The 27,798-nt window shown below is 58.4% G+C and overlaps 3 protein-coding genes across 3 annotated transcripts; all 3 read right to left on the bottom strand.

Annotated features, from left to right (window-relative positions):
* Nucleotides 1-1,887: 1,887 nt before the first annotated feature.
* Nucleotides 1,888-7,958, bottom strand: FAM50A (family with sequence similarity 50 member A; the record flags this gene model as incomplete). The annotated part of the gene is made up of 13 exons (XM_079727615.1): nucleotides 1,888-2,063; nucleotides 2,174-2,284; nucleotides 2,379-2,449; nucleotides 2,542-2,590; nucleotides 2,782-2,836; nucleotides 3,064-3,140; nucleotides 3,366-3,427; nucleotides 3,583-3,649; nucleotides 3,760-3,836; nucleotides 5,911-6,056; nucleotides 6,323-6,422; nucleotides 6,521-6,605; nucleotides 7,848-7,958. 13 exons carry the CDS (start codon nucleotides 7,956-7,958, stop codon nucleotides 2,055-2,057), a joined length of 1,020 nt encoding a protein of 339 aa, XP_079583741.1. The 3' UTR covers nucleotides 1,888-2,054.
* Nucleotides 7,959-9,609: 1,651 nt separating this feature from the next.
* GDI1 (GDP dissociation inhibitor 1) lies at nucleotides 9,610-14,514 on the bottom strand (the record flags this gene model as incomplete). Its single annotated transcript, XM_079727770.1, has 11 exons — nucleotides 9,610-9,762; nucleotides 9,853-9,907; nucleotides 10,034-10,178; nucleotides 10,471-10,642; nucleotides 10,977-11,076; nucleotides 11,627-11,758; nucleotides 12,019-12,217; nucleotides 12,651-12,785; nucleotides 12,929-13,028; nucleotides 13,175-13,282; nucleotides 14,470-14,514. The coding sequence occupies 11 exons, from the start codon at nucleotides 14,512-14,514 to the stop codon at nucleotides 9,610-9,612; spliced, it is 1,344 nt and encodes a 447-aa protein (XP_079583896.1).
* Nucleotides 14,515-15,282: 768 nt separating this feature from the next.
* Nucleotides 15,283-22,649, bottom strand: ATP6AP1 (ATPase H+ transporting accessory protein 1; the record flags this gene model as incomplete). Its single annotated transcript, XM_079727301.1, has 10 exons — nucleotides 15,283-16,137; nucleotides 16,356-16,587; nucleotides 16,669-16,716; nucleotides 17,201-17,442; nucleotides 17,846-17,931; nucleotides 18,741-18,781; nucleotides 19,210-19,403; nucleotides 19,671-19,745; nucleotides 22,127-22,253; nucleotides 22,501-22,649. The coding sequence occupies 10 exons, from the start codon at nucleotides 22,647-22,649 to the stop codon at nucleotides 15,928-15,930; spliced, it is 1,404 nt and encodes a 467-aa protein (XP_079583427.1). The 3' UTR covers nucleotides 15,283-15,927.
* Between the last annotated feature and the right edge of the window lie 5,149 nt (nucleotides 22,650-27,798).

Raw genomic sequence — 27,798 nt, 5'->3', positions numbered from 1 at the left:
TCAGAATGGGAGAAAATATTTGCAAATGAAGCAACTGACAAAGGATTAATCTCCAAAATTTATAAGCAGCTCATGCAGCTCAATAACAAAAAAACAAACAACCCAATCCAAAAATGGGCAGAAGACCTAAATAGACATTTCTCCCCAGAAGATATACAGACTGCCAACAAACACATGAAAGGATGCTCAACATCTTTAATCATTAGAGAAATGCAAATCAAAACTACAATGAGATATCATCTCACACCAGTCAGAATGGCCATCATCAAGAAATCTAGAAACAATAAATGCTGGAGAGGGTGTGGAGAAAAGGGAACACTCTTGCACTGCTGGTGGGAATGTGAATTGGTACAGCCACTATGGAGAACAGTATGGAGGTTCCTTAAAAAACTAAAAATAGAACTACCATATGACCCAGCAATCCCACTACTAGGCATATACCCTGAGAAAACCATAATTCAAAAAGAGACATGTACCAAAACGTTCATTGCAGCTCTATTCACAATAGCCCGGAGCTGGAAACAACCTAAGTGTCCATCATCGGATGAATGGATAAAGAAGATGTGGCACATATATACAATGGAATATTACTCAGCCATAGAAAGAAACGAAACTGAGCTATTTGTAATGAGGTGGATAGACCTAGAGTCTGTCATACAGAGTGAAGTAAGTCAGAAAGAGAAAGACAAATACCGTATGCTAACACATATATATGGAATTTAAGAAAAAAAAAATGTCATGAAGAACCTAGGGGTAAAACGGGAATAAAGACACAGACCTACTTGAGAATGGACTTGAGGATATGGGGAGGGGGAAGGGTAAGCTGTGACAAAGGGAAAGAGAGGCATGGACATATATACGCTACCAAACGTAAGGTAGATAGATAGTGGGAAGCAGCCGCAGAGCACAGGGAGATCAGCTCGGTGCTTTGTGACCGCCGGGAGGGGTGGGATGGGGAGGGTGGGAGGGAGGGAGATGCATGAGGGAAGGGATGTGGGAACAGATGTATATGTATGACTGATTCACTTTGTTATAAAGCAGAAACTAATTAAAAAAAAATCTAGAAACAATAAATGCTGGAGAGGGTGTGGAAAAAAGGGAACACTCTTGCACTGCTGGTGGGAATGTGAATTGGTACAGCCACTATGGAGAACAGTATGGAGGTTCCTTAAAAAACTACAAATAGAACTACCATATGACCCAGCAATCCCACTACTGGGCATATACCCTGAGAAAACCATAATTCAAAAAGAGTCATGTACCAAAATGTTCATAGCAGCCCTATTTACAATAGCCCAGAGATGGAAACAACCTAAGTGTCCATCATCGGATGAATGGGTAAAGAAGATGTGGCACATATATACAATGGAATATTACTACTCAGCCATAAAATGAAACAAAATTGAGCTATTTGTAATGAGGTGGATGGACCTAGAGTCTGTCATACAGAGTGAAGTAAGTCAGAATGAGAAAGACAAATACTGTATGCTGACACATATATATGGAATTTAAGGGAAAAAATGTCATGAAGAACATAGGGGTAAGACAGGAATAAAGACACAAACCTACTAGAGAATGGACTTGAGGACACGGGGAGGGGGAAGGGTAAGCTGTGACAAAGCGAGAGAGAGGCATGGACATATATACACTACCAAACATAAGGTAGCTAGCTAGTGGGAAGCAGCCGCATAGCACAGGGAGATCAGCTCGGTGCTTTGTGACCGCCTGGAGGGGTGGGATAGGGAGGGTGGGAGGGAGACGCAAGAGGGAGGGGATATGGGAACATGTGTATATGTATAACTGATTCATTTTGTTATAAAGCAGAAATTAACACACCATTGTTAAGCAATTATACTCCAATTAAAAAAAAAAACGCACAACAGGTGCTCCAGCTCTGACGCGTATATCTCTGTCGTAAAAGAAAAAGGCGGTAAACAACAGCGCCAGGGGCAGGGGCTGAGCAGGCCCCGTCACGTCTCGGGAGCGGGGAGCTGGGCGCCCGGAATCCTGGGGCCGCAGGGAGCCGAAGGGGCGGGGGCCGCGCTGCTGCCACATCACCGGATCTGGTGCAGGGCGAGGGGACAGAGAAGGAAAGGCGAGCTGAGCAGGGCCGGGCGGGCCTCCCGCCAGGCAGGCAGGCCAGCTCCCACCCAGCGCTCGAGGGCTTCTGTACCGTGTACTTGTCCCACTTCTTCTCAGGGTCGTAGGGCTCCCAGCGGCTGGCGGGGAAGATGTGCTTGTTCTTCTCGTACCAGCTCCGCAGCACCACCTTGCCCGCGTGTGACTGAGGACGGGAGGAGGGCCGGGCGCTGCGGCTCAGGGCTCAGGGCCACGTGGCTGGACCCCTCCTACCCGCGCGGCGCCCCTGCCCACCGTACCTCGTCCTTCTCCACGGTGGCGTCGCTGAGCAGCCGCACATCATCGTGAACGTCGAAATTGAAGAGGGGGCCTGCAGGGACAAGGAGACAAGAGGCCAGGCCCCCTCAGCTGCCGCCCTGTGACATGGGCAAGTGGCCGGGGGGCGGGGCCAGGCGCACTCACCGCTCTTCCCTCGCGCCTTGGTGACGATGAAGTCATAGAAGCTGTGGTGCTAGGAGCAGAGGGCAGGAAAGCGACGGCAGGTGAGCCATCTCGGCCGCCTGCAAGCTGGGCTCCAGCCCTGCCCACCTGAGCCGAAGACCCAGAGCAGGCAGGGCCCCCCTCGAAGCCCCCGGGCATGCCACGGACCGAGACCCTCCCCGCAGCCCCAGGTGGGGCTGCGGGGACAGAGAAGGGACTCACGTGGGGTATGATTAGGTCCTCCTTGATGTACATGAGCTGCTCCACCCCTGCCGACCTGAGGGAGAAAGGACCAGGAAGCAGGTGGCCAAGGACACCGAGGCACCAGAGCCAGGAGGCGGAGGCCCGCGATGCTGGGAGGGGGATGGGAAAGGGGGCCCGGCCCCCTTCTCAGGAGCGCGGCGCCCAGCGTGCCATGAGCAGCAGCTGCCACCTGGGGTCCCGAGCGCCAGGGCTGAGGCTGCAGACTCCGGCGCACCCCGTCGCACGCCCGCGCAGCCCCACCTGAGCTCGCTGAAGTCTTTGCGCAGGATCTCGAGGGCCTTCTGCAGGAACTGCTGCATCGTGTTGCCCTTCTTCATCTGTGTGAGTGACCCGAGAAGAGGCGAGAGGGAAACCGTGCGGGGAAACCAACCGAGGAGTTGGGAAGGGAGGACGGAAGCCCGGAACCCTCCTCCCTGCTCCCCCCGAACCCCCAGGGGCCACCCATACCAAGGGATTGACAGCTCCTTCCCACCGAGGCCAAAGGAGGCTGGGCCCGAGGGGCGAGGGGCTTGGGGCGCGGGGTGCAGGCCCCGCAGCGTCACCTTGACTGTACGCCGGTGCCCAGAGCCATCCCAGTAACTGAAGGTGATCTCGATCTCCTCGCCTACAAAACAGAATTGCCGCTTGGCCTCCAGACCCCGGTGTCCACACTCCCTGCCAGCTCCCCGGGGCTCGGGGCACTGCCCGGAGCAGCGCCGGCAGGAGAGCGGCTGTGGCTGCCAGCCCCGGCCGCGTGCGTCCCGCCCCACGAGTGCTCACTCTTGATCTTCTCCTGCTTGGCTTCCCACTCCTGCCGCAGCTCCTCCCGCAGGCGATTCTCCTCCTCCTGGAAGAGAAAGAGGCCAAGGAGGGAGGCCCAGGGCCGCCCAGGGGGCACGCAGGGCCCCACTTCCTGAGCAAAAGCCTCTGCCAGGGTCGGGGGCAGGCCGCCTTTACCTCCCGGTCTCGGTCAGGCAAGAAGCTCGTGTCCACATCTGGGTTCTTCCCCAGTTTCCTCTTCTTTGTGGTGATCTCTGGAGCAAAAGGAAACACAGGGGTCAGCGGCACGACAGCCCTTGCCTGCGGGGCACCCCAGACCTTTGTCACCCAGGCCTCAGCTCAAACGCAACCTCCTTGGAGCCTTCTTGGACTGTCCTGGCCGGGACGCACGGCCCTCTTCACGGCACCTATGGAAACCTTTATGAAAGGCACCCTTGCCAAGGGCCTTCACCTCGGTCTCTGCTGCCAGCAGCTGAACAGGAGGCTGGTACCTAATTGTTGCCCCGTCAGCTGTGACCCGGAGCGCCTCAGGGGACTTAAGGCCTCGGTTCCAGCACCAGAGGGAGCGAAGGTCCTTTGCACCAGCGGGGTAGGACATCCACATCTGACGTCTCATCCACTCTTCACGACAGCCTCAAAAGGTTACAACATTCCTTTTTACCAGGAGACGAAGCTGAAGCCCAAAGTCCCATGGCTGCTACTATCAGAACCCACAGGGAGGAGGGAAGGAGAGGCCCCACTTGGGCTCAGGCCAGGCCTGCCATTTTGGACTCTGCGACTCACTTTCCCCAATTAGGGCACAAATGAACGAGAACAGTGATTCTTCAACTTGCTGGTCTCGGCACGCTGGACACTCTTACAAGTCACCAAGGACCCCAGAGAGCTCTTGTCCCCGGGGGTTGTAACCACTGACAGTCACCAAATTGGAAATTAAGTCTGGGAACTGCCAAAGACTCGAGAACATGAAAGCATGCATTCTATCAGCTGTCGGAGGGAGGACGGCATGCCATGTCACGTGACCTCTGGAAAAATCCACTGCACGCTCATGAGAGAACAAGAGTGCAAAAGGCCAAGAACGTCTTAGCACAATTATGAAAACGGCTTTGACCTCGCGGACCTCTCGAAAGGGTCTTGGAGACCCCAGGGGTCCCTGGAGCACTCTTTGAGAGCCACCGACCCAGAAGACAAGCCCATACTCCAGGGCAAGGGTTCCAGCGCCTGGACAAGTTACAAAAATTCCACGCCAGCTACCCATGGCCGGGCCCCGGAAACCAAACATCCAGGGGGAGGGAAGCACCCACAAAGCCCCAGTGACACACAGAGAGGTTGAAAGCCTCCCCCCAGACCCGTGCTGTCCCAAAGGTGGCCTCTGCCATACAGATGCGCAGCTCACACCAAACGCAACTGACCTGCCCGTGGGAATATTTTAGATACCCAATATGACTAGACAGTTACTGTGACTAAATAGTAGTGAGACTACCCCAGGGGTCTCCCCCGGGGGGCTGGCAGCCTCTTCCTCCTGACAGCACCGGCCGCTCCCCTCAGAGCGGTCCCAGTGCCATCCCCTGCCTTGGTTCCCCAACACCGATCCCAGGCCACCACATCCTGGCCATCACGCCTTCTAACCCAGCCCAGGCCCGCACTGCATCCTCCCCGGTCCTCACATGTGTCCACTTCTGCCCGCTCTGCTTCTGGGCACGCTCATCTCTTGACTCTACATGCTTCCGCACCCACCTCTCTCTGGGTGCTAATGAGATTCCCCTCACCCTGAAGGCCCAACTCAATTTTCCCCCCTCCCTTGGCCCAGGCGAAGACACATGCTTCCCTGTGTGTCTCCTACCAGGACAGGGACGGCGCCCAGCTCCTGTCCGTCTGCCTTGGCCCTGGCCCGGCCGTGAGCGGGTGCCCAGCACGCAGGGGCCCCACGGTGGCCTCAGCCTTCCCGAGTCGTTCCTGTGGCCCCTTGTTCCCTTGGGCAAGGCCTGCACTGTCCAGTGAGCAGCCGCTTACTTTCTGAGGTTGGGTCAATTTACACTGAAATTATTCAAACAGAATTAAGTTTGGTGCCCAGCCACACGAGCCCCACACACCTGCCCAGGGACCGCACAGCTGGTTCCCACTCAGTCGGCCACCGAAAGCGAGCCCCCCACTCAACTTTGCCATGGTGAAGGCTTGGCCCTTTCCCTCCTGCCCCAACTTGTGAGGTCCGGGACCCCGAATACGGCGGGTAGTCAAGGCTGTTGGCAGAGGTGCTTCTTCACTTAAGAGCCAGATGCCAGGACACAGCTCTGCCGGCGGGACCCGTCCCCGCCCCCAGCCCGCCCCCACCTTCCCTCTCCAGCTCCTCGTAGTCCATGGTCGCCTCCTCCTCCTCGTCGCCTGCCTCGTCCTCTTCCTCCAGGATGAAGGACAGGCTGGAGATCTTCCGCTTGGCCTCCTTCTTGCGCTCCTTCTCTCGCAGCTTCTCCAGCTTCCTGCCAAGGCATGGGTGGCTGTCACACATGTCCCCACCCCCGAGGCCCCTTCCCCGACCCAGAGCCAACTGTGTGCTCAGTGCGGGTCCCACTCAGCGCAGGCCCAGAGGAGTCCTACTGGCCCGGGGCACTTCAGGTTCATGGGCAGGGCTCTGATGATGAAAAAGGGTCCCCCTCCCCTTCCACGTGCAGGACCAGCCAGACCCGCCCCCAAGCACGAGCTCCATCCGGAGGGGAAGGCCGCTGGCTGGGAGGAGATGACCCACAGCTGCAGCTCCTTCGACTGCTCCTTCTTGGCCAGCTGCTTCTCCCGCTCCTTCACCAGGGCCTCCTGTTTAGCCTTCATGTCGTTCAGGGTCACAAGACCTGCGAGGTGAGGAGACGCAGGGGCAAGAGGCGGTCACCCAGAGTCAGCCGTGCAGCCGGCCTCAGCCCGGCAGTGGGGACACGAGCGCTTTGCTCACCCACGGTGCTGGACTTGAGCTCCGCCTCCACGGCATCGTAGTGCGCAGAGAACTTCTTGTCAATGTTGGATTTCATTATGTTCTCCTGTCCGGGAGGGAAAGCAGCAGTGAGGGCCACCTGCCACCCCACCATGCAAGTGGGGACCTGGGTTCTAGTCCCAGGTGTGTCCCTAGTCTCACTATGATGTGACCTTGGGAAAGACATGTCCCCTTCCCTTGACTGATGGAAGGTTCCACGGGGCTGTGAGAGGCTCTTCCGGTGCCACGGGAACCAAGTGGGGTTGCTTCCCCGCGCCATCTGCGCTGCTCCGGCCCCTCCACAGGTCCCGCTGGGAACCAGAGCTCACTCAGCGGTCTGGAGCCGTGGGTCCTCCCTGCCGTTGGTGTTCTTCACGCCCAGCTCTTAAGCTGAAGCTCTGGAGACCCAAGGCAAGGAGTGCCAGGAGGGAGCAGAGAGTGGCTGGCGGCCTGGTCCCTCACCAAGCAATGCTGCTCCCTCCTGGCCCCAGATGTTGCCAACAGCGTCCCACGAGGCCTCCTCACTCCAGCCCAGTCCCATCCCACTTGGTACCAAGTAGGTCCCTCTCTGGCCAGCAGCCTCCACAGGAGGTGGCCAGCAGAGAAATGTACCTCCGTCCCGCCACTGAGTTCGCACTGAGACAGTGGGGCTGGGGCACAGGTGTAAACCGAGGCAGCACTGGGCCTCAGCATGCAGCCACTTCCTTGGGCCCGGCTGCCACAGTACCTAAGGCCTGCCCTCCCCTTGCACCGAGTCCCTGCTCTTCCACCGACTCTCCCCCAAAGGCCTAAGTGGAGGGCTCCTTCCTTCCTGACGGCCCACTGCCACTGGCCACTCACTGAAGCCCTTAGTGAACCGCAAGCACCCCAGACCTTCCTGCCTGCCTTTGTCCCGTGAAAAGGGCTCCAGAATGAGTCCGGTGGATTGGCTGGGGCCCACCCTTCCTGATATCCATTGGCTCTGAGCCTGACTCTCAGGGCTGAAGGGCCAAAGAATACTCTGTGCCCTCGAGAGTCGCCCCAATGCGAAAAATGTAACCACTGAGTGTGGCTCCTTCCTGCTGGAGGCTTGTCACAACCCACCTCCTCTCAGCCTTCTGCGCCCATTTTACAGATGAACAGACTGTCGCCGGCTCATTTCCGCCCCTTGCTAGAGATCAGCGAGCAAGGGTCCCACCCCCACTCGCCGCCCGCGCTCTGCTCCCGCTCCCCGGGGCTCCCCGGGGCCCCGCGCGACCCCGGGCGGCGGGAGCAGAGCGCGGGGGGCGGGCCGCGCGCACGCCCCGAGGCGCCCCGGCCCGGCCCGCACCTCCGCGATCCTCTGCTTCATCTGCTCCATCTGCTCACGCTGCTTCTCCCGCTTCTTCATCAGGTGCATGGCGCGGCCCGCCTCGCTCGCGGCACCCTTGTACTGAGCCATGGCGGCGGCGACAGCGACAGCGACAGCGGTCCGGCCGAGTCTCACGGGCTGCGGCGGCTGTGGAAGCGGCCGTGCAGTAAACTGACTCCAGCGCCGTGACGTCGGCTACCGGGCGACTCGCTGCCACCGCGCCCCGCCCCGGCACATGACTGCGCGCCGCCCAGCCCCGCCCCGCTAGCGGCCCCGCCCCGCCGGCCGCCGGAAGCTGGACGCCGGTCCCTTTCTTTATAGGTTCCCCGTCAGTTCCTCGACAATAACCGCCGGTACGAGGCTGGGTCCGCAGTCCTGCTTCCCTCTGCTGACCCCAAGGCTGGGCCCCCGGGCCATTCACTTCCTCGATGTTGATCTCAGTCTAAGGGCAGATCCCAGTCCCCCCGCTGCCTCCCTGCCTGAGGGCGTCCCGGTTCCCCCTGCTTCCTTGGCTTTGACTCCCCTCCCAAGACTGGGCCCCAGCCCCGCGTTTCCCCAGGCCATGAGGCTGGGCCTGCGCTTCTGCTTCCTCCACTTCAGCCCCCACCCCAGGCCAGACCCCTCTCCCTGGATTCCTCTCACATTGACCCCTTGGGCAGGGTGATGTGACCTGTTTCCTCTGTATAGGCCCTTTCAGTTCAGGGGCTCTGCAATTTCCTGATGAAGAAAGTCACCTCTTATAGCCATCAGGAGCAAAGCTAAGCCACACGCAGTCCCAAGCCTGGGTAGGAGAGCAGGACAGCCCAGGGAGCCAAGGCCCCGCCCCAGATGCAGGTTTGGGGAAATAAAACTAACGATCTGGGCTCAGGTTTCAACACAGTTTTATTGGGAGGTTTTGTTTTCTGTGAAATACACTAGAGATTGGGGAAGGGGACACATTCACTTTGCAAGATAAGGGTTTCCCACCACTAAGGGGAAGGAATAGGGCAGGGCACATGGGGTTTGGATCCATTTTCCCACCTCCTTCTGCTTTGCTCACATGTCTTTTCTCTCTCAGCAAGTACCAGCAGACACAAAGACAAGAAACAAAAACCAAATCAACCTCCAATGGGGCCACACCCAAGCCCTCTTCCTTCCCAGGCTGCACCAGGGTCTCCAGGGTTAGGAAGGCCAGGCCAGGGTAGCTGCTCCACAGCCCCAGGCAGCACCGTGAGGCTGTGGGGCACAGTGCTCCCTTCTCACACAGGGTGGGCCAAAGTTAATAAATTAGAATAAATTACGGGGGTGGGGTAGGGAAAGGACTGCAACTTTGTGCTGGGAGGGCCCCTTCTCTCCAACACACAAGAGCTGGTGGGGGGAGGCAGGGGGCATCTCCAAAGGCCACTAGAGCAGGGGTAAGAGCGGTGGGGGCAGAAGTCAGCTTTTCCTCCACGTTCCTCCCGAACAGAGCAGAAGAATTAGGGGTGGGGGGAGAGACGCACACAAGGAGAGGAACCCCCTTCTCCCAGGATAAGGAAGGGCCAAGAAAGAGGATACTAACCAACCCCGCCCCCGTCTCCCAAACCATCACTAAGGTTAAGGATTTGGTCAGTGAATCAATGAGGTGGATGACAGGAATGTGGTGGGGGAAGCAGAAGATGCTGGAAACAGGGTGCCCAGCCACGCCCATCTCCCCAGCCCTTGAGGAAGACAGGCTCAGGTTGGGGCAGAGGGCACCAGGGGCTGCGGCGGGGGTCGGCAATCACTGGTCAGCTTCCCCAAAGACATCGTTCTGTTTGCGCTTCATGTTCTCAAAGTCAAAAGCGGAGCCTGCCATGCGCTTGTAGATGTCTTTGATGTCGTTGCAGGTTGTCTCAAAGTGTGTGGTGGCATCATAGGAGCAGGAACAGAACACCTGGAAACAGCCAGCGCCCGGGGCCTGAGGTGAGTTGGGCAGGGGCCCTGGGCGGGCAGCCATGAGCCGGGGCCGCGACAGGTGGCTTACCTGGCTCTCGGAACCATCGTCAATGGGCTCGTACAAGTCACTGATGGCCACAAACCTGACGGGCAGATGGAAGGGACGAGACAGGTCTCACAACCAGCCTTGCCCTCCCTGACACCCACCCTCCGGCTCCTTGGCTTCCTTTCTCCCCCCAGGCTTCAGCCCCAGCCCCCCAGCCCCTCACTTCTGGTCAATGGGCTCCAGCAGCTCCAGGGCCGGCTCAACCTCCTTTTCGGGCTCTGCGGTCTCCACCGTGGTGCTGGCGATGGCAATGTACTTGCCCTGCGCGGCCACGTTGTGTGCGTAGGAGATCATGCACACGTAGATGTCTGCCCACAGGAAGGGCTCCATTAACGCAGGCATGTGGGGGGCCGAGCTCAATTTTGGCCCGCCCGCCCTCCCCAGCCCTGCAGAGCAGGCAGCATCCAAGCTGCCACCCTCACAGAGGAGAAGAGGCCAAGCCAGCCAATCCCTAGAACATCAGGTCACGGGGACTGCAGTGTGGGTCCCTGCTCTTCCATGGAGAGATCTGGCAGAGAGCCAGCCCCCAGGCTGAGGGGGAGGGGCACAAGCCACACCAAGGAGAACACGCTGGAGGAAGTCACGTGGGGCTTGGCCTACCTGACTTCCTGTTGACCTGGTTCTGGGGGATGATGATTTGGCAGGAGTTGGCATCGTTGGTGTTCTTGATGGGGTGGCTGAGGATACAGATGATACGGATAACCTGGCCAGCCTTCCGCACGCGGTCTGGAACGTAGCTGGGGTCACAGATCAGCTGCTTGCAGCGGGCCACCTATGAAAGCACCAAAAGGCCTTGTCCCTATCCAATCACACCCCTCGGGGTTTCAGGGCCTAGACTCACAATGAGGGCTGGCAGCTCCAGCAGGCAGGACACTCCCACAACGTGCAGCTTCCTCCTGCACCTCGGGGAGGGGGGCCCTGATACGCAGATGTCTGCCAACAGGATCGGCTACATAGTCTTCTTCTGGAGCCCCGGTCCCCAGCCTGAGACCCTCAGAGCCGAGCAGCAGCAGACCCAGCAGAGCCAGGGTCACTGGGAAGAGCGCCTCTAAGGAGGGGGCGAATCCCGCCCAGACCAGCGTGCCTGCGCGGCGGGGACGGCTCACCTCTCCCTCGGACTTCACGCCCACCACCTTGCCGTTCTCCATGATGATGTCATCCACGGGTTTGTTCAGCATGTAGGTCCCCCCGTAGATGGCACTCAACCTGTGGTGGGGAGAGTGACGGTGAGGGTGCCCTCCCAGGACAAACGGGCACCAGTGACATTGCACCACCTGCCCCGACCAGCACGAGGCTGCAGGGAAGGCGGCCCCAGGCAGGCAGAGCTCAGGAGACCTGGTGGTCCTTCCCAACTCTGTCACTGCCACAAACTCAGGACTGAACCTGGAGTGCTCCTTCTTCTCTGGAGCTTAACGCCAGAATGTTCTGCGAAGGGCTGGCGTGAGGGGAGCTCCGCACGGAAACGTTCTGGGAAACAGAACGAAGGGCTCTGGAGAAGCCGACTCGAGGTTTCCAGGCCCCGTGCCCAGTCCTAGCGCTGCCTGACTCAGGCCAGGCGCCAAGCAGGCCCCATTTGTGGTTCTTCAACTCTGCACGTCAACACCCCGCTGTGGTGCCATCGCCCAAGGATGCTGTGAGATGAACTAGGACCACAGTGGGAAAGTACAAAAGGCTGTGGAGATACCCAAGGGGGCCGTTTCCATCGCTGGCCTCAGTCCTTCTTGGGACCGCCAACCGACCGAAGCCACACCCTTACCTTGCAAAGCCCTGGGGCAGCTCGCCAAGGCCATAGAGTGGGTACAGATACGGGCTCTTGCCATACCGGGCCAGGGACTCGCTGTACAACTTGATGCGGTTGATGGTCTCAAGACAGGGCTGGTCCAGGTAGCTGGGGGGATGGGGTCAGAAGAGGCTCCAACAGCAGGACCTGCAGTTCGGCCCACCCAGGCACCAGGCCAGCCTTCCCACCACCCTCAATGGCCTGGGGAAGACCACGGGTCAAATGTAGGGAAGGGACAGAAAAGGCGACAGGCGAGCGAGCACGAGGCTGAGTACGAGAGGCGTGGGCCAAGAGAACAGCAGGCAGGGGCAGGGAGGGCAGGGTGAGGGCTGGGTGAGGGGGGGTCTGCCATGCCAGTTTCCCCTCACTCATCGGTACGGTAGAGCGCCAGGGCGTGGCCAGTGAAGTCGATGACATCCTGGCCCAAGTCAAACTTCCGGTAGACGTCACGCATGCTGGTGTTCTGGGGGTCAACGCCCTCGAAGGTCTTGGCGTCATTCTCATCAAAGTTTGCCACAAACACCAGGAACTTGCGGAAGCGCCGTTTCTCAAACATGCCCATCAGGTCTGCGCGAGCAACGTGAAAACAATCATTGCACCACAGACAATGAAACTCTCCATCCCACCAAGCAGGCGGAGCAAGCGGGCACCCTAGCTCCCAGCTGAGTTCTCTTGCTGACCCCCACGTAACCTCAGATTAACCCCTCTGTGCTTCTTGGCCTCAGTTTCCCCATATGTACGAAGAGCGAGTCGAGCTGGACAGGCTCTGAGGGCCTCCCGGCTCCGACACTTGGGGACGTTCCACTAACGAGGTGGAGCCCCTTGCGCACACGGACTCCCCTCCTGGCGACCAGCGGGAGGCGTGGCCCAGGGCACAGAGGGATGACAGAGCAAGGGGCTTCTGGTACGGCGTGAGGAATGTGACCTTGGGCAAGGGGCGCCCTGCTCTGGACAGCTGCCCCCCCAACCCGATTCCCTGGCTCAGGGGACCCACACTCACTAGAAGCCAAGGCTTCGGTCTCGGTGGACGGTACTTTGTAGATCTTGCCCCCCTTGTAGACAAAGCTGCCCTCCACCACCTTGAAGTCCAGATAGCGTGTCACCTCTGTATACAGTAGCATCTTCACCAGCTGTCCTGCGAGGTGGTGTGGGCAAGGCAACAGAGTCAGCGTGGCTCACTCCAGAAGCTCTAGCTGGTCTGGCTGCCCTTCTCTGGAGCCTGACCCTCCTCTGGTCATCCCAATCACCCCCCCATAATACCTCCTTCATCTCCCTCACCATTGGCCATGAGGAATTTGGGGATCAAGTCAACGTTCCAGTCTCGGCCCCGGCCCATCGTCTCAGGGGGCCCCTCCAGCAACTGAAAACGCTTATACAGCTGCAGGCAGGAGACAGAGACAGAGATGCACCACAAGGACCCCCCCTCCCGCCCCCACCCCCCACCCAGAAAACCTGGGGAGCTGCTTCGTTCTGCACCCCACGCGAGAGGTTAACAAGGATGGGCCTGGGGCCCAAGCACCCTACCTCCTCCAGGGGGGTGATGGAGGAGCTCTCGCCCCCATAGTAGGGGTTCCGGTCCATATGCAGCACCTTCTTCCCGTTCACGGACATGATACCCGACAGGATACATTCCTGGGTGAGGGGCGACGTTCACTGCACTCCTACCTGCCCACATTCCCACCAGCAGCCCTGATGTATTCCCCACCCCAACCCTGAGAGGAGAGCAAAGCTGGAAGGACTGTGCCCCACGGACAGCTCCTTCCATCCGTGGCTGGTCGCCTGGCCTAAAATTGGGGGTGGTGCTTCATTTGACCACGGTTTCCTTTCATAACCTTGCTAGGCAAAAAGGTGAACAAGGAAGAGAGTATCCAGCAGACACACGCACGGTCTTCCAGCAACCCAGATACCAAGAAAATCATCTACCTACGTAGAGCCCCACAGAAAACCAGATAAAACACAATGAACCACAGGGAAGGCCTAGCTGCACAGCCAAAGGGACCCAAAAGGGAAGCGAAGAAAGGCTTAATTAGCGTGGTACTGAAATCCCAGGCCCCACCCTGGGCTGCTCTTTCCTCAAAGAGGAGCCCCTGACCGTGAGCCTTCCCAGCCACGGGAGGGGCTTCTGCACCCGGCTGAAGGGGATGTATCTCTCAAGGCAGCAGTCCGAGGGGGTTTGGGGGAGGGTAAACACCCTCACCAGTCACTGTCACCAGCCCAAGGACAAAGGCTGCAAATACGACTCAGCCTGAGGTCTCCACGGGAAACCGGGGTGGGGTAACGGGAATGTGATCACTGCCCCCACTGCTGCTCCTTCTGGAACATTCCATGGGTCCCCGGGCCCCATAAGAACCCGGGGAGGCGGGATGAGGGCCCATCCTGGGGAGGTCCCCCGACCTCACCGGCGGTCCTAGTACTACTACATCCCCACCAGAATTAGCGCAAGATGGTAGGTGATGCTGGGCTGGCCTTGGGTGGGGGCCGGGTGGGCGGGGTCAGGGAGCAACGGGAGACATCGGGGCGAGCGGGGGTGCGCTTTCCGGCCCTGCCGGCCGGAATAGGGAGGATGGGAGGGGCCAGGGGTCGGGGCCCGGGGAGTTGGGGGGGGGCGGCCAGAAGAGGGGCCGCTTCTTGGAGATGGGCCATGGCAGTGGGTAGAAGCAACGTCGAGGGGGGATGGGCATGGGGCTGTCTTTTCGGGGACACGAACGCCGGGGGCGGCAGCGCCGCGATGGCAATGATGGAAGGATGGGGCCGAGGGCTGCAGCATCCCGGGGAGGAGAGGGTGATGCGGGGCCCCGGACACCAGAGGCCGCACTTACTGTGAGGCCGGTCCCCAGCACGATCACATCATATTCCTCGTCCATGGTCAGGCCTCGGTGTCAGCGCCCGTCGGCTCCTCCTCCTCCTCCTCCTTCACCACCGCCGCCGGCGCCGTCGTCGCCGCCACCGCCGCCGCCGCCGCCGCCGCACTGGACCAAAGATGGCGGCGCTTCGGCCGTAGCCCGACCCCTCCGCCGCGTCAAAGAGTCCCGGCCCCTCCCCGCCCCCGCCGCGCCGAACGGGGCCACCGCCTCCCCGGGTTGTCTCCCGTGAGGGTTGCTGGGGCCCGGGCCCCAGCACCAGCGCGGCTCTGCGGGCAGCGCCCGCTCGCCAACGGCCCTGAGGGGAGAGCGGCGGGGCGGGGCGGGGCGGGTGGGGCAGGCGGGGCGGGCGGCGCGACTCGGCAGCCGGTGCTGAGGTCCGCGAGGGATCCGTGCGCGGGAGCCGCACGCGCCCCGCCCCCCGGGAAGCTCAGCGCGGCCCCGCGGGTTGGGTGCGCGCCGCTGCGGCAGCCCGAGGCGGCCCCCTAGGGACGTGGGGGCGGCCATTGTCGCGGCCGTCTCCACCCCCTTCCCGGGCGCTGACCGTCCCCGCCCTCCTTTAGTTGGTTAGGGATGCAGCTTGCTAACAACCCTCCCGGCCTCCCCTGGCCCCCGGAAAAGCAGCCCGCAGGACGGACCCGTGCGAGACCTTCCCGCTTCCCTCTTGGTCGCGCTAGGCTACGGGTACATTCGCACGCCTCTTCCGGCAGCCTTCAGCCAAGCGCATCCTCCCTTGTGCCCAGCGCAGAAATGAGTAACAAGAGGCCCAAGCATGGCGACCCGTCTTTATTTTATTAGGAAGGAAACCACGAGCACCCCAGGCTCCTGCCAGGCACCCAGTGATCACACCCAGCCCCCCTGCCATGGAGGTCCCTTCCTTCTCAGGCCAAAAAAAAAAAAAACCCAGTGCACTGCTTATCCCTAGCACAACATCACCAAAAAACAATAACACCAGCCAAGCAGGACAGACAGTTAAGTAGTAATTCCACACTCCCCAAACTCAGGGAACTTCCAGCTCCTGGCTGCTACAAGGAGCCCCATAGAGCCTGGGGAGGGAGCACTGGCTACACTAAAGCACTTATAAACAGCAAGGGGCGAAGGTGGAGAAATCAGAATAAATAAGGAGAAAGGGGGAGGAGGACGGGCCCGAGAACTCAGGGCCCCTTCCTCCACAATGACCAAGCCTGGGAAATTTGCCTACTATCTACGCAGAATACATACACCTTGGTGACAGAGATGGGGAGTGGGCAGCCCAGGGAAGACCCTCAGCAGGTTGAACAGAGAGCCAGACAGGCTAAGGGGAGCCAGGAGTCATGCTACCGTAGGAAGAGGGGAAGCCCTCCTGTCCAGCATGCCTCTGGTGGGAACGCGACGACCTGGACACCAGCACGCCCTCAACCCCCCACAGACGCAGGGTCACACGATCTGGGTCAAAGCTATGGTGGGGCCCTTGTGGTCGTCAAAGCGGTCCATGGTCTTGAGGCTGAGGATCATGTGCAGGCCGTAGGTGAAAATGAAGAGCATGAACAGGGAGGTGAGCAGCCCCATCCAGATGCCCGGGGAGAAGAAGCCTGCACAGTCACTGGCATAGGAGAACTGCTCCCCCGTCACGTTGAAGGCCTGGATCTGGGGGACAGAAAGCACGGAGTGGCCCCACACAGGGAGGCCCAGTAAGGGTGTGGGAGCACCAAGGGGACAGGACTCTCAACTACATTCCCAAGCCCTAACCCTAACCCAAAGGACACTGAGACTCTTCAGGCCTCTGCTCCCCCAGCCCCTCCCAGTACTGGGCTACCTCCAACCTGGGCTCCCCACCTCCAGGCGCGGTCCCTCCCCCTTCCTACCTGGAAGTCCTGAAAAGTCATCTGCCAGAGAGAGGGCTGTGTGCCGGGCACGAGGAGATTGCCATTCTTGTTCAGACTGCTGACGTACTCACAGTGGAAGGAATAGATGCTGGGCCCCGTGACCTGGGAGGCATTGAAGTAGGCGACGGAGCCGTTGCTGTGGATTTCAAGGCGCTCCAGGGTAAACCAGTGTCGGGCGGACACCGGGTAGAAGCGGTTAGCCAGGATGAACCTGGGGGAGGCCGTGGAGGTGTCAGGCATCTGGAGAGGCCGGAGCCGCACGAGCCCACCTGCACCTGCCTCTCGGACTCACCTGAATGTCACTGTGGTACCAAAGAGCTGTTCGTAGGTCAGCGCAAGCCTGCGGAGTCAGAGGAAGAGGTGAGTTTTCAGGTTCTGGGATGGCCTTGAACATCTTAGAGCAAGTTCCTCAGGTATCCTTCTACCTAAGCTGTACGGGGTCCTCACAGCCACCTGAAGAGGCAGTGCCCCCACTTGACAGATAGGAAAACTGAGGCCCCATCACACCCTAAGTCAGGAACCAGCCAGCACACAGGTTCCCCACCTCCAGCTGAGAGCTCCTCCCTCTGGTTCCCCTGAACCCACGGCCACTCCCTTCAGCTCCCCCTTGGGATTGCTGAGGCTGCCCAAGGGGGAAGCAGCAGGATCCAAGGTGTTAACCACCGAGGTCGGGCCAAGGACGAGAAGGCGTGAGGAGGCAGAACTCTGAACAACGCCCACTCAGGAGCCCTCCGCCAGCCTCCCCCCGCCACAATGCCACCTGCATCCCCACAGCGAACAGCCCCCAACACATACCCCCTCAGTGGCATGTACTTCGCCCTTACCTGGCAACGGAGTCGTTCCAGAAGGAGCCGGTCAGGTTGAGGTGGTCTTGATCCCCAAAGGTGAGGGAGGTCAGGTCCTTCCAGTGGTCCCTATATGCCACCGAGAAGTTTTGGGCCCAGAAGAGGATCCGGGGGGCAGTGTCGTTGTAACTCACAGGGGAAAAGCTCATAGGCGATGCCGACTGTCTTTGCAGCAGCTGGCGACCCAGACCCCCAGCCACCAAGGCTACATCGCGGGCCACCTGCAGAAAGAGCCCACAAGCCTTCTCTCAACAGCCCTGGCTCTCTCAGCAGGCCCCGAACCAAGCGGCCTGCCTCGCGGTCCCCGCTGCACACTCTCTCCACCATCTCGAGTCCCACCAGTCACGCTCATACTCCAAGCTTCCTTTGCGAAGCCTTCCCCTGGTGGCCCCTAAGCCTCTGTGATGTTTCTCGTCTCTGCACCTTAGGAACACTTGGACTTATTGTCCGAATACGCCAGCCAGTAAGGCTGTCGGGGTGAGATGGGCAGCGGCCGCCTGGAAGGAGGAAGCAGGACTTCACGGCTCATCCACGCCCCCCACCCCGACATCTGCCCAGAGGAGAAGCCGGCCCCCCTCCAGGCCCCCAGCCACACCTCCCGGAGCCCCGGGCAAGGGCACGTACCCTAGGAGGGTAGACTGCCGTGAGGGCCGCCGTGTACGGAACGTCCTCTGACTTGAGCATGCTCAGCACCTGCCCGATGACCTCATCTGAGGAGCAACGCGGAGAGCAGAGAAGCAAGTCACAGGCAGCCACTCACGGCCACGCTTCCCACTGCCCGAGAACCCGTCTGACTGTCGCACGGCAGGGGCAAGGCTGAGCCCTTCCATGCCCCCTCCTGGAGCCTTCTCTGGGTGGTGCTCAGTGGGATCACCGTGCTGAGGTGGGGAGCACCGCATGTCTGCCCTGTGCAGTCTGCATACGCCAGCAACCGGCACGTCCTCTGGTGGAACGCTGACACCCTCGCAGAGCCGGGTCCCAGCAACCTTCACTAGTGTTCGCTGTTTCCAGCAGACGCTTCTCATCACCCCCCCAGCCCTGGCCTCCCCCCGGCCACCGTGGCCCCAGTCACTGAGTCCCTAATGCCACATCCTAACTCAGTGGAAGAGGGAAAGACAGACACAGAAAACTCCAACTCTACCCCCGGAAAGTGTCCAGTGACCTTGTCAGGAGGAATGACTTTCCTTTACAGCCAAAGGAAGACCAGTCCTTGGAACTGTTTTTTGAAATGTTGCTGGTATATTCAAGCCCAAACCCTAGGATTCAGGCCGCCTGAGTGGAAACTGGCTCCAGGCTGCATGCAGAAGGCCCCTGGACATCCAACAGCTCTGCCAGGCTGGGCCCAGCCAGAGAGGGCCGAGGTCTGGGGACCGGCGGGGCCCTGCTCAGCTGGCCAGTTGCTGCCAGGAAGCAGGGGGGCCACCCTGGGAGGGCAGAGGGGCTGAGGAGTGCGGGCCAGCTCCTTGCGGCCAAGGGTGGGATGAGGACAGAAACCGTGCACCGCCCCGACCCCACTCACCATTGCCTGTGAGCACTTCCTTCGGCGCCATCAGACCCGAGCTGGGGAAGAGACAGAACATTAGAGACGCCCAAATCCAAATGGCCTCCGCGGCCCTGGGCCGCCGTCCTTGCCTGGTAGCCCTGCCACCTAGCACGCTCGAGCTGGGGGCTCACTCCCACCACCGGTACCTTTGCTCACCTCACAGCCCTGCCTGGAATCCCCCGGCCCTCCTCCCCCAGCTTCGGAGTCCGGCTCAAGTCCCTGCCACCTGCTCCATATATGGTCCCTGCTAGGTGGGCCGGCTCCCCGCCAGCAAGGCCCACGTCTGCCTTGTCTCAGGAGGCCCGACAGGCTGAGGTCCTTCCCGCCTCTTCTGGCCACACAGGCACCTTCTGGGAGGGCCTCAAGGTGCTAACGGGAGGACCGTTCTCCTTGGCTGAGCTGCGCCACCGGAGCCTAGGCCCTGAGGCTAGAGGCCGGGCCGTACCTGGCTGTGTAGGGCAGGCGGATGAGCAGCAGGGCCGGGAGGCTGGCGTTGAGCTTCAGCTCCCGAAGGGTGGCCAAGTCCACGTTCAGGGGGCTGGCCCCGAGCTTCTCCTGCAGGTAAGTGGTCAGAGTGCTGACCGCGTACCAGTCGACGGCAGGAAGCACCAGAGAGGAGGGGGCCAGGTCCAGGGCATTCTGGAGACGGAGGGGCAGGCGAGAGGATGAGTTAGCAAGGGGCCAGTGGACCCGGGCCAGCCTCCCAGACCTCTCTGGAAAGCCATGCCCACACCCACACCGGCTCTCATTCCAGGTGACAAAGAAAACACCCCACACCCCTAGCCCCGACACTAAGGCCTTTCTACCTTCAGCCAGCATCTCTGGCTCCTGAGGGCAGTTCTTGCTGTGCTGGGAGAGGGGGCGCAGGATGGCCTCCAGGGCCTGCAGCTGGGAGAGGACCCTTACCTCCAGGTTAGAGAAGGCACTGTCCTGCTTGTTTCCAAACACGCCACCATACGCTGTGAAGTCCTCGACGCTCAGCTAGTAGGGAAGCAGGGAGACGGCCTCAGAACGCTGGGCCAGGGCCAGGGCAGGGGGCAGACACCTTCCCTGTGCATTGGCACGGCCAGCAGAATCTCACTTAGAGTCAAATTTGATCTGGTCCAAGGAGTGAGCAACGGTGCATTTTAGGGGCGGGGTGGGGCGGTGGAAGGTTCTCTTTTCTCCAGCACCCTCTCGGCAGGGTGAGGGAACAAGGAAGGTGGTCACGGGGTTGGAAGGAAGTCTGTGGGCAGCTGATTCACAGTAACCTCGGGAGTAAGAGTCAGCCGCCCCCCGCAAGCAGATGGGAGGAGCCGCGGAGGGAAGAGGGGAGCTGTGGGAGGAGCCAGGGGGTGGCCAGGAGCACTGACTGCACGCCCCCCATGGCAGAAGTCAGAGACAAGGAGAGCCTGCGCGCCAGCTGCCACAGGTAGAGCCGCGTCCGTCTGGTTTGGATGGAACCATTTGCAAAGGAGGGGGAGAAGTGGCCCTCCCTGCCTGGCTTTGGTGGAAGGGGAGAGAGAGGTGAGGATCTCAGAACATGCTGGGGAAAGCACTAAAGTCTTCTGAGCTCTCTGGACCACAGTAACCCCAACCCCCTCCCTTTTCCTCTGCAACGTAGAGATGTCCTTCAACTTCTGCCCCTCCATCCCAACTCCCAGCTTCCTCTGGCTTTTCCCAGTTAGGCCCAGAGGAGATCACAATCAGCTTCCCTAACCTCATTCTGTTTAGTATACATACTTGCCCGGCCTCCTCTCCCTTCTGGGCAGGAATGTTGACCCTGTCTGGCCACCTAAGCTCTCATTCTGAAAGCCCAGGAACCACCGCTGTGTCCTCATGGCACTCCCTGCTCGAAATCACCAAAGGCTTCCTGCCACATTTAGAACTGCAACCAATGTCTTCCCCCCTTGTCTCCTGGTTCCTTGGCTGACCATCTCCTACCCCTTTGTCTCGCTCACTATACTCCAGCCACACCAGCTCTTCTACGGGCTCACCAGGAGCGCTCCTTGCCCAGGGCCTTTGCACCTGCTGTTACCTCTGTCAGGAATGCCCTTCCCCTCCAGCCACACAGCTCCATCCCTCCCTCCACTTAGGTCTCTGCTCAGATATATCACTTCCACAGCGAGCGCTTGCCTGGTCACCCTTATCTTAAACAGCATTGCCAGTCGCTCTGTCCCCTTAGTCTGCTTCCTTCTTCTCTAAGGACTACAGAACTGACATTATATCATACACCAACTTAGCATTTACCTGTCACCCTCACGAGAATGTCAGCTTCTCCAGGGTAGGGGCTCGGGTTATTCTGCTCACTGCTGTGTCCCCAACACTTAATACCTGGTACACAGTAGGTAGTCCATATTTGACAAATGAATGAATTGAAGGAATGCCATAAGACAGGGTGGGGATGCCAGCTACATGTTTTACATGGACTGTGAGAAATGTTCCTCACAGCCCTCTGATGTCAGTGGTGTCTTCATTTTACAGATGCGGGAAGGGGCATTTGCAGAGTATTTCACGTGTCCAAAGGCCAGTAAGTAGTAGAACTAGAACTGAGTTCCAGTCTGACTACATTATTTACCACCTCCTGGAAAGACTACAGGCCAGCACAGCCACCACCACCTGCCCATAGAACAACAGAGCAAGACCAAAAGGGGAATGAGCCATACAGGCCACCAATGAGGAACAGACAAGCAGAAGTTAGATAACCTCCCAAACGACAATCCTACAGTGCCCTAGAACCTTCTTGTGGTCTACATGCCTGCTTTGGGAGCAGAAAGACCCAGATGGGAGGGTAAACAGTGTGCTGGATATGAGCACAAACCTGGGGTGGAGGGGTGTCCAACAGACTCAGGCTGGAACCAGCTGTGGCTTGCACAAGCCACACAACTTCAGCCAATCCTTCTTTGGCAGTAAAACTGAGATAATGACATCAGCTCAGCATAGTGCAAATGAAGCACTCAGTAAGTGATCATTCTTCGATTCTCTCTCTTACGATGATTACAGTTAGAATCACGACTCTGCCACCCATTAGCTGTGTGACCTTGGGCAAGTCATTTGCCATCCATGGGCATCACTCTTCTGATCTGTAAACAGGGTTCATCATCCCCACCATGTAGAGTAGATCAGATAAGGGTCTGGCACTCACTGGGCATCTGGCCTCTGACCCTTTATTTCCCCCAGTCAGGTGGGTGCCATTTCAAGGCCCTCACCATTCCCACTGAACGTTCTCCTACGTGCCTTCCCAATGGAGGAACCACACCTCCCTAGAGTTGGGACAAGGTCACTGAAGCTTCCCTTGAGGAATGGGCCTCAGTGTCCTGGGGGGGGGAGGGGGCCTGCCTGCCTCCTGATGACCAAGGAAGAGAGGGCTGTGGCAGGCGCACCTTGTCCTGAAGGAAAAGCAGCACGTTGCGGGGGCCCAGCTCCAGGGCGGGGTCTAAGTAGGTAGAGAGCTGCATGTCGCTGGTGATATGGCCCTCGTGGGTGTCGGTCGCAGGACCCCAGAGGTCTCTGGCAGCGGACAGAAAAGGTGCTGTCAAGCGGAGGCTCATGGCTTGAGATCGGAAACCCACGGGCTCCCAGCTTGATGCGTGGGGCCCAGAACTCAGGCCCAGCCCACTCGCTACGAAGCCGCCGAGCAAGGGACAGTACCCCTCTGGGCCCCGCCGCCCCTCGCCAAGGACAGCCCCGGAGTCGGGCGAGGGCACCTCAGCCGACGCGGCGCGCAGCGCAGCCCGCCCCGGCCCGCCCCGCTCACCGGTCACTCGACCACAGCACCAGCGGCACCTGCTGCTCCGACGCCACCGCCGCCGCCGCCACCATCACCAGCGGCAGCCATGGCATCTGCCAGAGCGCCGGGGCCCGCCGCATCCCCGCCCGCACTCGATCCACCGCGGTCGCCGCCATGAAAACCTCTCGGCCTCCACTGCCTGGACCCACCGCGGCCGCCGCAGATCAGGTGACCGTCGCCCCCGCCCGAGCTCCGCCTCGAGCCGCCATTGGCCCAGGAGCAAGACCGCTTTCCAGACCCTCAGGTGATTGGACGAAGTGGATGCCACTCACAGCCTCTCCTTTTCACTGGTTGGCTGTACGTGTCTCCAGGCGCGCACGCTCCAAGTAGGAAAGGGGGCGGAACCGAGCTCCGCCGGCTCCCACAGCCTCCTGCCCCTCTGCGGACGCCGCGGGTTCCAACCCTGCAGAAGGAACAGGGCGGAGCGGGCTCCGCTTGTTCCCACACGCACAGCTTTCCCTTTCCCTGTTTTAATCTTCTTAATGCTTAAAGTAGCAAGAGTGGTTTCTTTTTCCTGCAGATGGACCCTCCTTTATACAGGTAGGGAGAGAAGAGGACGCCCAGGATAGCGTCCAGAGGAACACCAGCACTTACTGTAGGCAGGGAGGAGGAGGATCCAGAAGAGAGATCGGAGAAGGAGCATCAAAGAGGAGGGGAGAACCCAGGGAAGTTTCAAGCACACCATGGTTAACAACGTCATTCTCGACTGCTGCCAGGAAGCAGGTAAGATGAGGACAGAAAACTTTCTTGTACTTAGCAACACCAGTTTGGTGAGAGCGATGTCAGTGTGAGGAAGTGGAGACACGGTATAGATTGTCCTTTCTCGGAGTTTGCCTTAAAGAGAGGAAAGAGACAGAGTGACAGCTAGAGTCAGAAGATGAGAGACACCACCTCAAATAAATTGGGAGACTTTCATCTTTTTCTGTGCCATTAAAAAAATATATTTATTTAGTTATTTAGTTGTGCCAGGCCTTAGTTGCAGCAGGCGTGCTCCTTAGCTGTGGCATGTGAACTCTTAGTTGCGGCATGCATGTGGGATCTAGTTCCCTGACCAGGGATCGAAACCCAGCCCCCTGCATTGGGAGCAAGGAGTCTTACCCACTGCACCACCAGGGAAGTCCCCATCTGTGCCATTTTTTATTTCTCATATTAGTGACCATTGAAATCTAGCAGGTGAGTATATGGGCGTTCACTGTAAGCTTTTTTTGACCTTGGTACATGTACTGGGTTGAAGAGTATCCCCCTAAAATTCATGTGTATCCAGAACTTGTAAATATCACTTTATTTGGAAACAGGATCTTTGCAGATGTGATCAAAATAAGGTCATGCTGGATTAGGGTGGGCCCTAAATCCAGTGACTACTGTCCTCATAAGAAGAGAGAAATTTAGACACAGACACACAGGGAAGAAGGCCAATTGATGATGGAGACAGAGTTTTGGCAGCTGCCAACTGAGGAACTCCTGGAACCACCAGAAGCTGGAAGAGGCAAGGAAAGATTCTTCCCTAGAGCTTTCAGAGGGAGCACAGCCCTGTTGACTTTGGACTTCTAGCTTCCAGAACTGGGAGAGAATAAATTTCTGTTGGTTTAAGCCTACCAGTTTGTGGTAATCTGTTATGGCAGCCCTGAGAAACTAACACACTATATGTTTGATATTTTTCATAATAAAACATATAGGGAAGGACTTCCCTGGTGGCGCAGTGGTTAAGAATCCGCCTGCCAATGCAGGGGACACGGGTTCGAGCCCTGGTCCGGGAAGATCCTACATGCCGCGGAGCAACTAAGCCCGTGTGCCACAACTACTGAGCCTGCGCTCTAGAGCCCACAAGCCACAACTGCCGAGCCCACGTGCCACAGCTACTGAAGCCCATGCGCCTAGAGCCCGTGCTCCACAACAAGAGAAACCACTGCAATGAGAAGCCCACGCACCGCAACGAAGAGTAGCCCCCGCTCACCACAACTAGAGAAAGCCCGCATGCAGCAACAAAGGCCCAACGCAGCCAAAGATAAATAAATAAATAAATAAATAAATGTATTTAAATAGATATATATATTAGAGAGAGAGATGAAAGTTTGATCAGGCCCATTGCTGGCAAGGATGTTAGGAAATAGAATCTTACCTACACAGTGGTGAGAGTATCAATTGGTAGAACTTTTTTGGAGGATAATTTGGCAGCATCTAACAAACTAAAATGTGTATGACCTTTAACCAAGCAGTTTCCCTCTTAGGGATCCATTCAGCAGAAATACTCAGCCAAGCACAAGATGCGCATACAAAGAGATCCATTGCAGCACCATTTGTAGTTGCAAAGATGTGGGCACTTGTGACTAGACACTGGGACACTGTGCCCCGCCACTGCTGCTGCCGCCCCTGCCCCTCAAACACCATCTCCTTGGCAGGATTCAGTCTGCGTGCAGAACCCTCAACGCAGCACAGGAAAGCACACGAGAAGGGGGACTAGATGCTGGGAGCCACCGCACTGTGTACACAGTGACTCCCACCCAGCCCCGCGGAGCTGACAGACCATTGATCACCTGCACTTGTCTGAGAAACCGCTTATGAGATTGTAGTCATGCTTGTCACACATGTGGCTTGGACTAAGGCAGTGGCAGTTGAGCTGAAGACAGGAGGTGGGCTTGCCATGGTCAGGGAGGATAGTGGCTGAAGGTGCCTCTTGGATGTCTCTGAGTTGGGGACTGGGAGATGAGATCAGTTGGGGACAGTTAAGTTTGGGTTGTTTGTGGGGCCCCCAACTGGCCATGTCTGGGCCAGCTGAGGGGAGAGGTTTGTGCTGGAGCTTGCTGTGTCCCCAGAGCCCTGGGAGAGGTTGGAGGTCCTAGTGCCCCGATCTGATTTGTATTTGAAAAGGCGGATCTGGCTGTGTGAGCAGAGCAGATGATAGGGATGGGAGTGCCAGCAGAAACCAGGAGGAGGCTGTTGCCATCATCTGGGAGAAAGATGATGGGGGCCTGGCCAGGGTAATGGAGGGGCAGAGAGGGAAGGCAAGAGATGCAGAGGTCACTGCCTCAGTGTTGGTGCGGGACTGAGGTTCGACCAGGTGGCGTGATGGTGGGGCAAGGACCCCAGGAGCATCTGCAGCGAGCGGTCGAAGGCAGGGCAGCCAGCGGGGGGTGGGGAAACCAGCTCCCCTCGTGCTCAAGTTCTTCCCTGGCCTTGCTTGCTCTTGCTCTCACTCGCTGCCCTGGGGGTCAGTTGCATCCCCTCGGTCTGTCATTCCATCACTCACCAAAGTCCTAGAAATCTTGCTCAGCCCAGCGCCTGGGGGCGAAAAAATGAGGACCCCCAATTGGGGCATCACAGTAAAGTCAAAGTCCTCCAGGCCCAGGACAGACCCGGCAAGGGACACGTTTTGAGAGGAAAGTTCTATAATGATGCCACAGGAGTGAAAGCTGTCGAGGGAAGGGACAGAGGCCCCAGGGATCAGAACAGTGACACAGGGTGACAAGAGGAGCCGATGGGACTTCTGTGGTGGTCCAGTAGCTAAGGCTCTGTGCTCCCAATGCAGGGGGCCCAGGTTCGACCCCGGTCAGGGAACTTGATCCCACAGGTCACAACTAAAGACCCCACATGCTGCAACTAAAGATCCCACATGCCACAGCTAAGACCTGATGCAGCCAAATAAATAAGTCTTTTTTAAAAAAAGAAGAGCCAGTGGCCATGGGCAGACTTAGAAACACAAAGGGCACCATTTAAATAAAGTTTCAAGGCAAAGACTTTCTCAAAAGTGTGACCTTGCTGGCCAGCAGTCTCTTGCTCACGATCCTTAAGGGAGAAAGTCCCGTGGCTACTTTTCTTCTTCCCTCAGTTCCCGGAGGTCCCTGGAGTGGTGACCCTCAAGGCTTCCTGAAGCGGTTGCTATGGGCCAGGCACTGAGTCAGACTCGGACCCTGCCCCTCAAGTTCACAATCTGATCTGGAGGAGATGCAGAATAGTGGGTCACAACCCAGGGTGATGGATGTTCAAAAGGGGGAGACACAGGGCTGGGAGGGAGGCGCAAAGAGGGGCACCACCTGAGTCTGCTTTGACCACAAGGTGACATCTAAGCTGAGTCACTCACTAAATGTTGATAGCACCCACAAGCACCTTCTGTCCGGTGCTTCATTTTTAGGGTAAAAGCATTTCTTCATTAAAACCCTTCTGGGCCCTCATCACCTCCATGTCTTCTTAAATTGTTTTAATATAATATTGGACACATCCAAAAATATGTGTAATATCTGTGTGCTACATAGATTACATATGTTACGTAGACACGTGTGGCCTGTGTCTTACACACGTTACACATGATACGTTATTGTATGTGAAATATACAATAAAAGGAGCCCTCATCACCCACCCCGGACTTCACAGAGCGCTGCCAGTTCCTGGGCAAGAATCTGTCTCCCCCAATCCCTTTTTCCTGCCCCACACCCAGAAGTAATGGCTACCCTGAATTTGCTGTTTATCATTCTCCCTTTTTTTCTCTTACAGGTTGACCACTTCAGTATGTCCCCCTAAACAGTCTACTGCTCAGTCTGCTCGTACTTGAGCTTGACGAAATGGCATCGTCCTGCTCGTAGTCCTACGCAGGGGACGCGGGTAGCATCGTGCCATCCTTGCCAGTCTGGTGGTGAGCCTTCCGCGACCCCTGGTTTCACTCTCCCCTTGGCAGATGCCAGTGCTCCCTACCATCCCTGTTTGCCGGGAGGCTTTTCATGACCTACGAACGCAAGATGTCTCAGGGGCCGTGGCAGACGGCACCGTCGTTCACAGTGATTCAGTCTCCCCCTTCCCTTAGGAGCACCCCTCCTTGCCCGTTGCCAGGCAGGAGACACACTGGAAGAGACAGGTTCCAGGGCACCCCACCGTAGCTGGGATCCGGGGATCAGGAGACCAACAGGGGCCCTGTGGGAGTGTTACAACACCCGCACAGCAAGTGACTAGGCACTGGAACGTTGCTGCTGAAACACTGAACTCCATACTGTGCTGGGTGTGAGACAGGTGAAGGGGTGGGAAGGGCGCCACCGCCTCACCCCTGCATCCCACATCATCTGAAGTGTGTCCCCAGGCAAGGTGGAGTCCACACCCTGAGCCTGCTCACCCAGACCACCGCTCAGCCCTCCCAGGCTTGCCTTCCCCCCACACTCCTTGCCCCCCACCCCTACGCTGGCCAAAAAAAGAAAAGTTGCAAAATCCAGGTGTACAGCGCAATGACTTAACAGAGCAAACACTCCCTTGGCATCATCGAAGTCAAGAACTCAAATGTCT

Source organism: Hyperoodon ampullatus, assembly GCF_949752795.1.
Source record: "Hyperoodon ampullatus genome assembly, chromosome: X".
Taxonomy (NCBI): domain Eukaryota; kingdom Metazoa; phylum Chordata; class Mammalia; order Artiodactyla; family Ziphiidae; genus Hyperoodon; species Hyperoodon ampullatus.
Note: the sequence above shows the minus strand (reverse complement) of the source record. Positions and strands in the feature narration are given on the sequence as shown.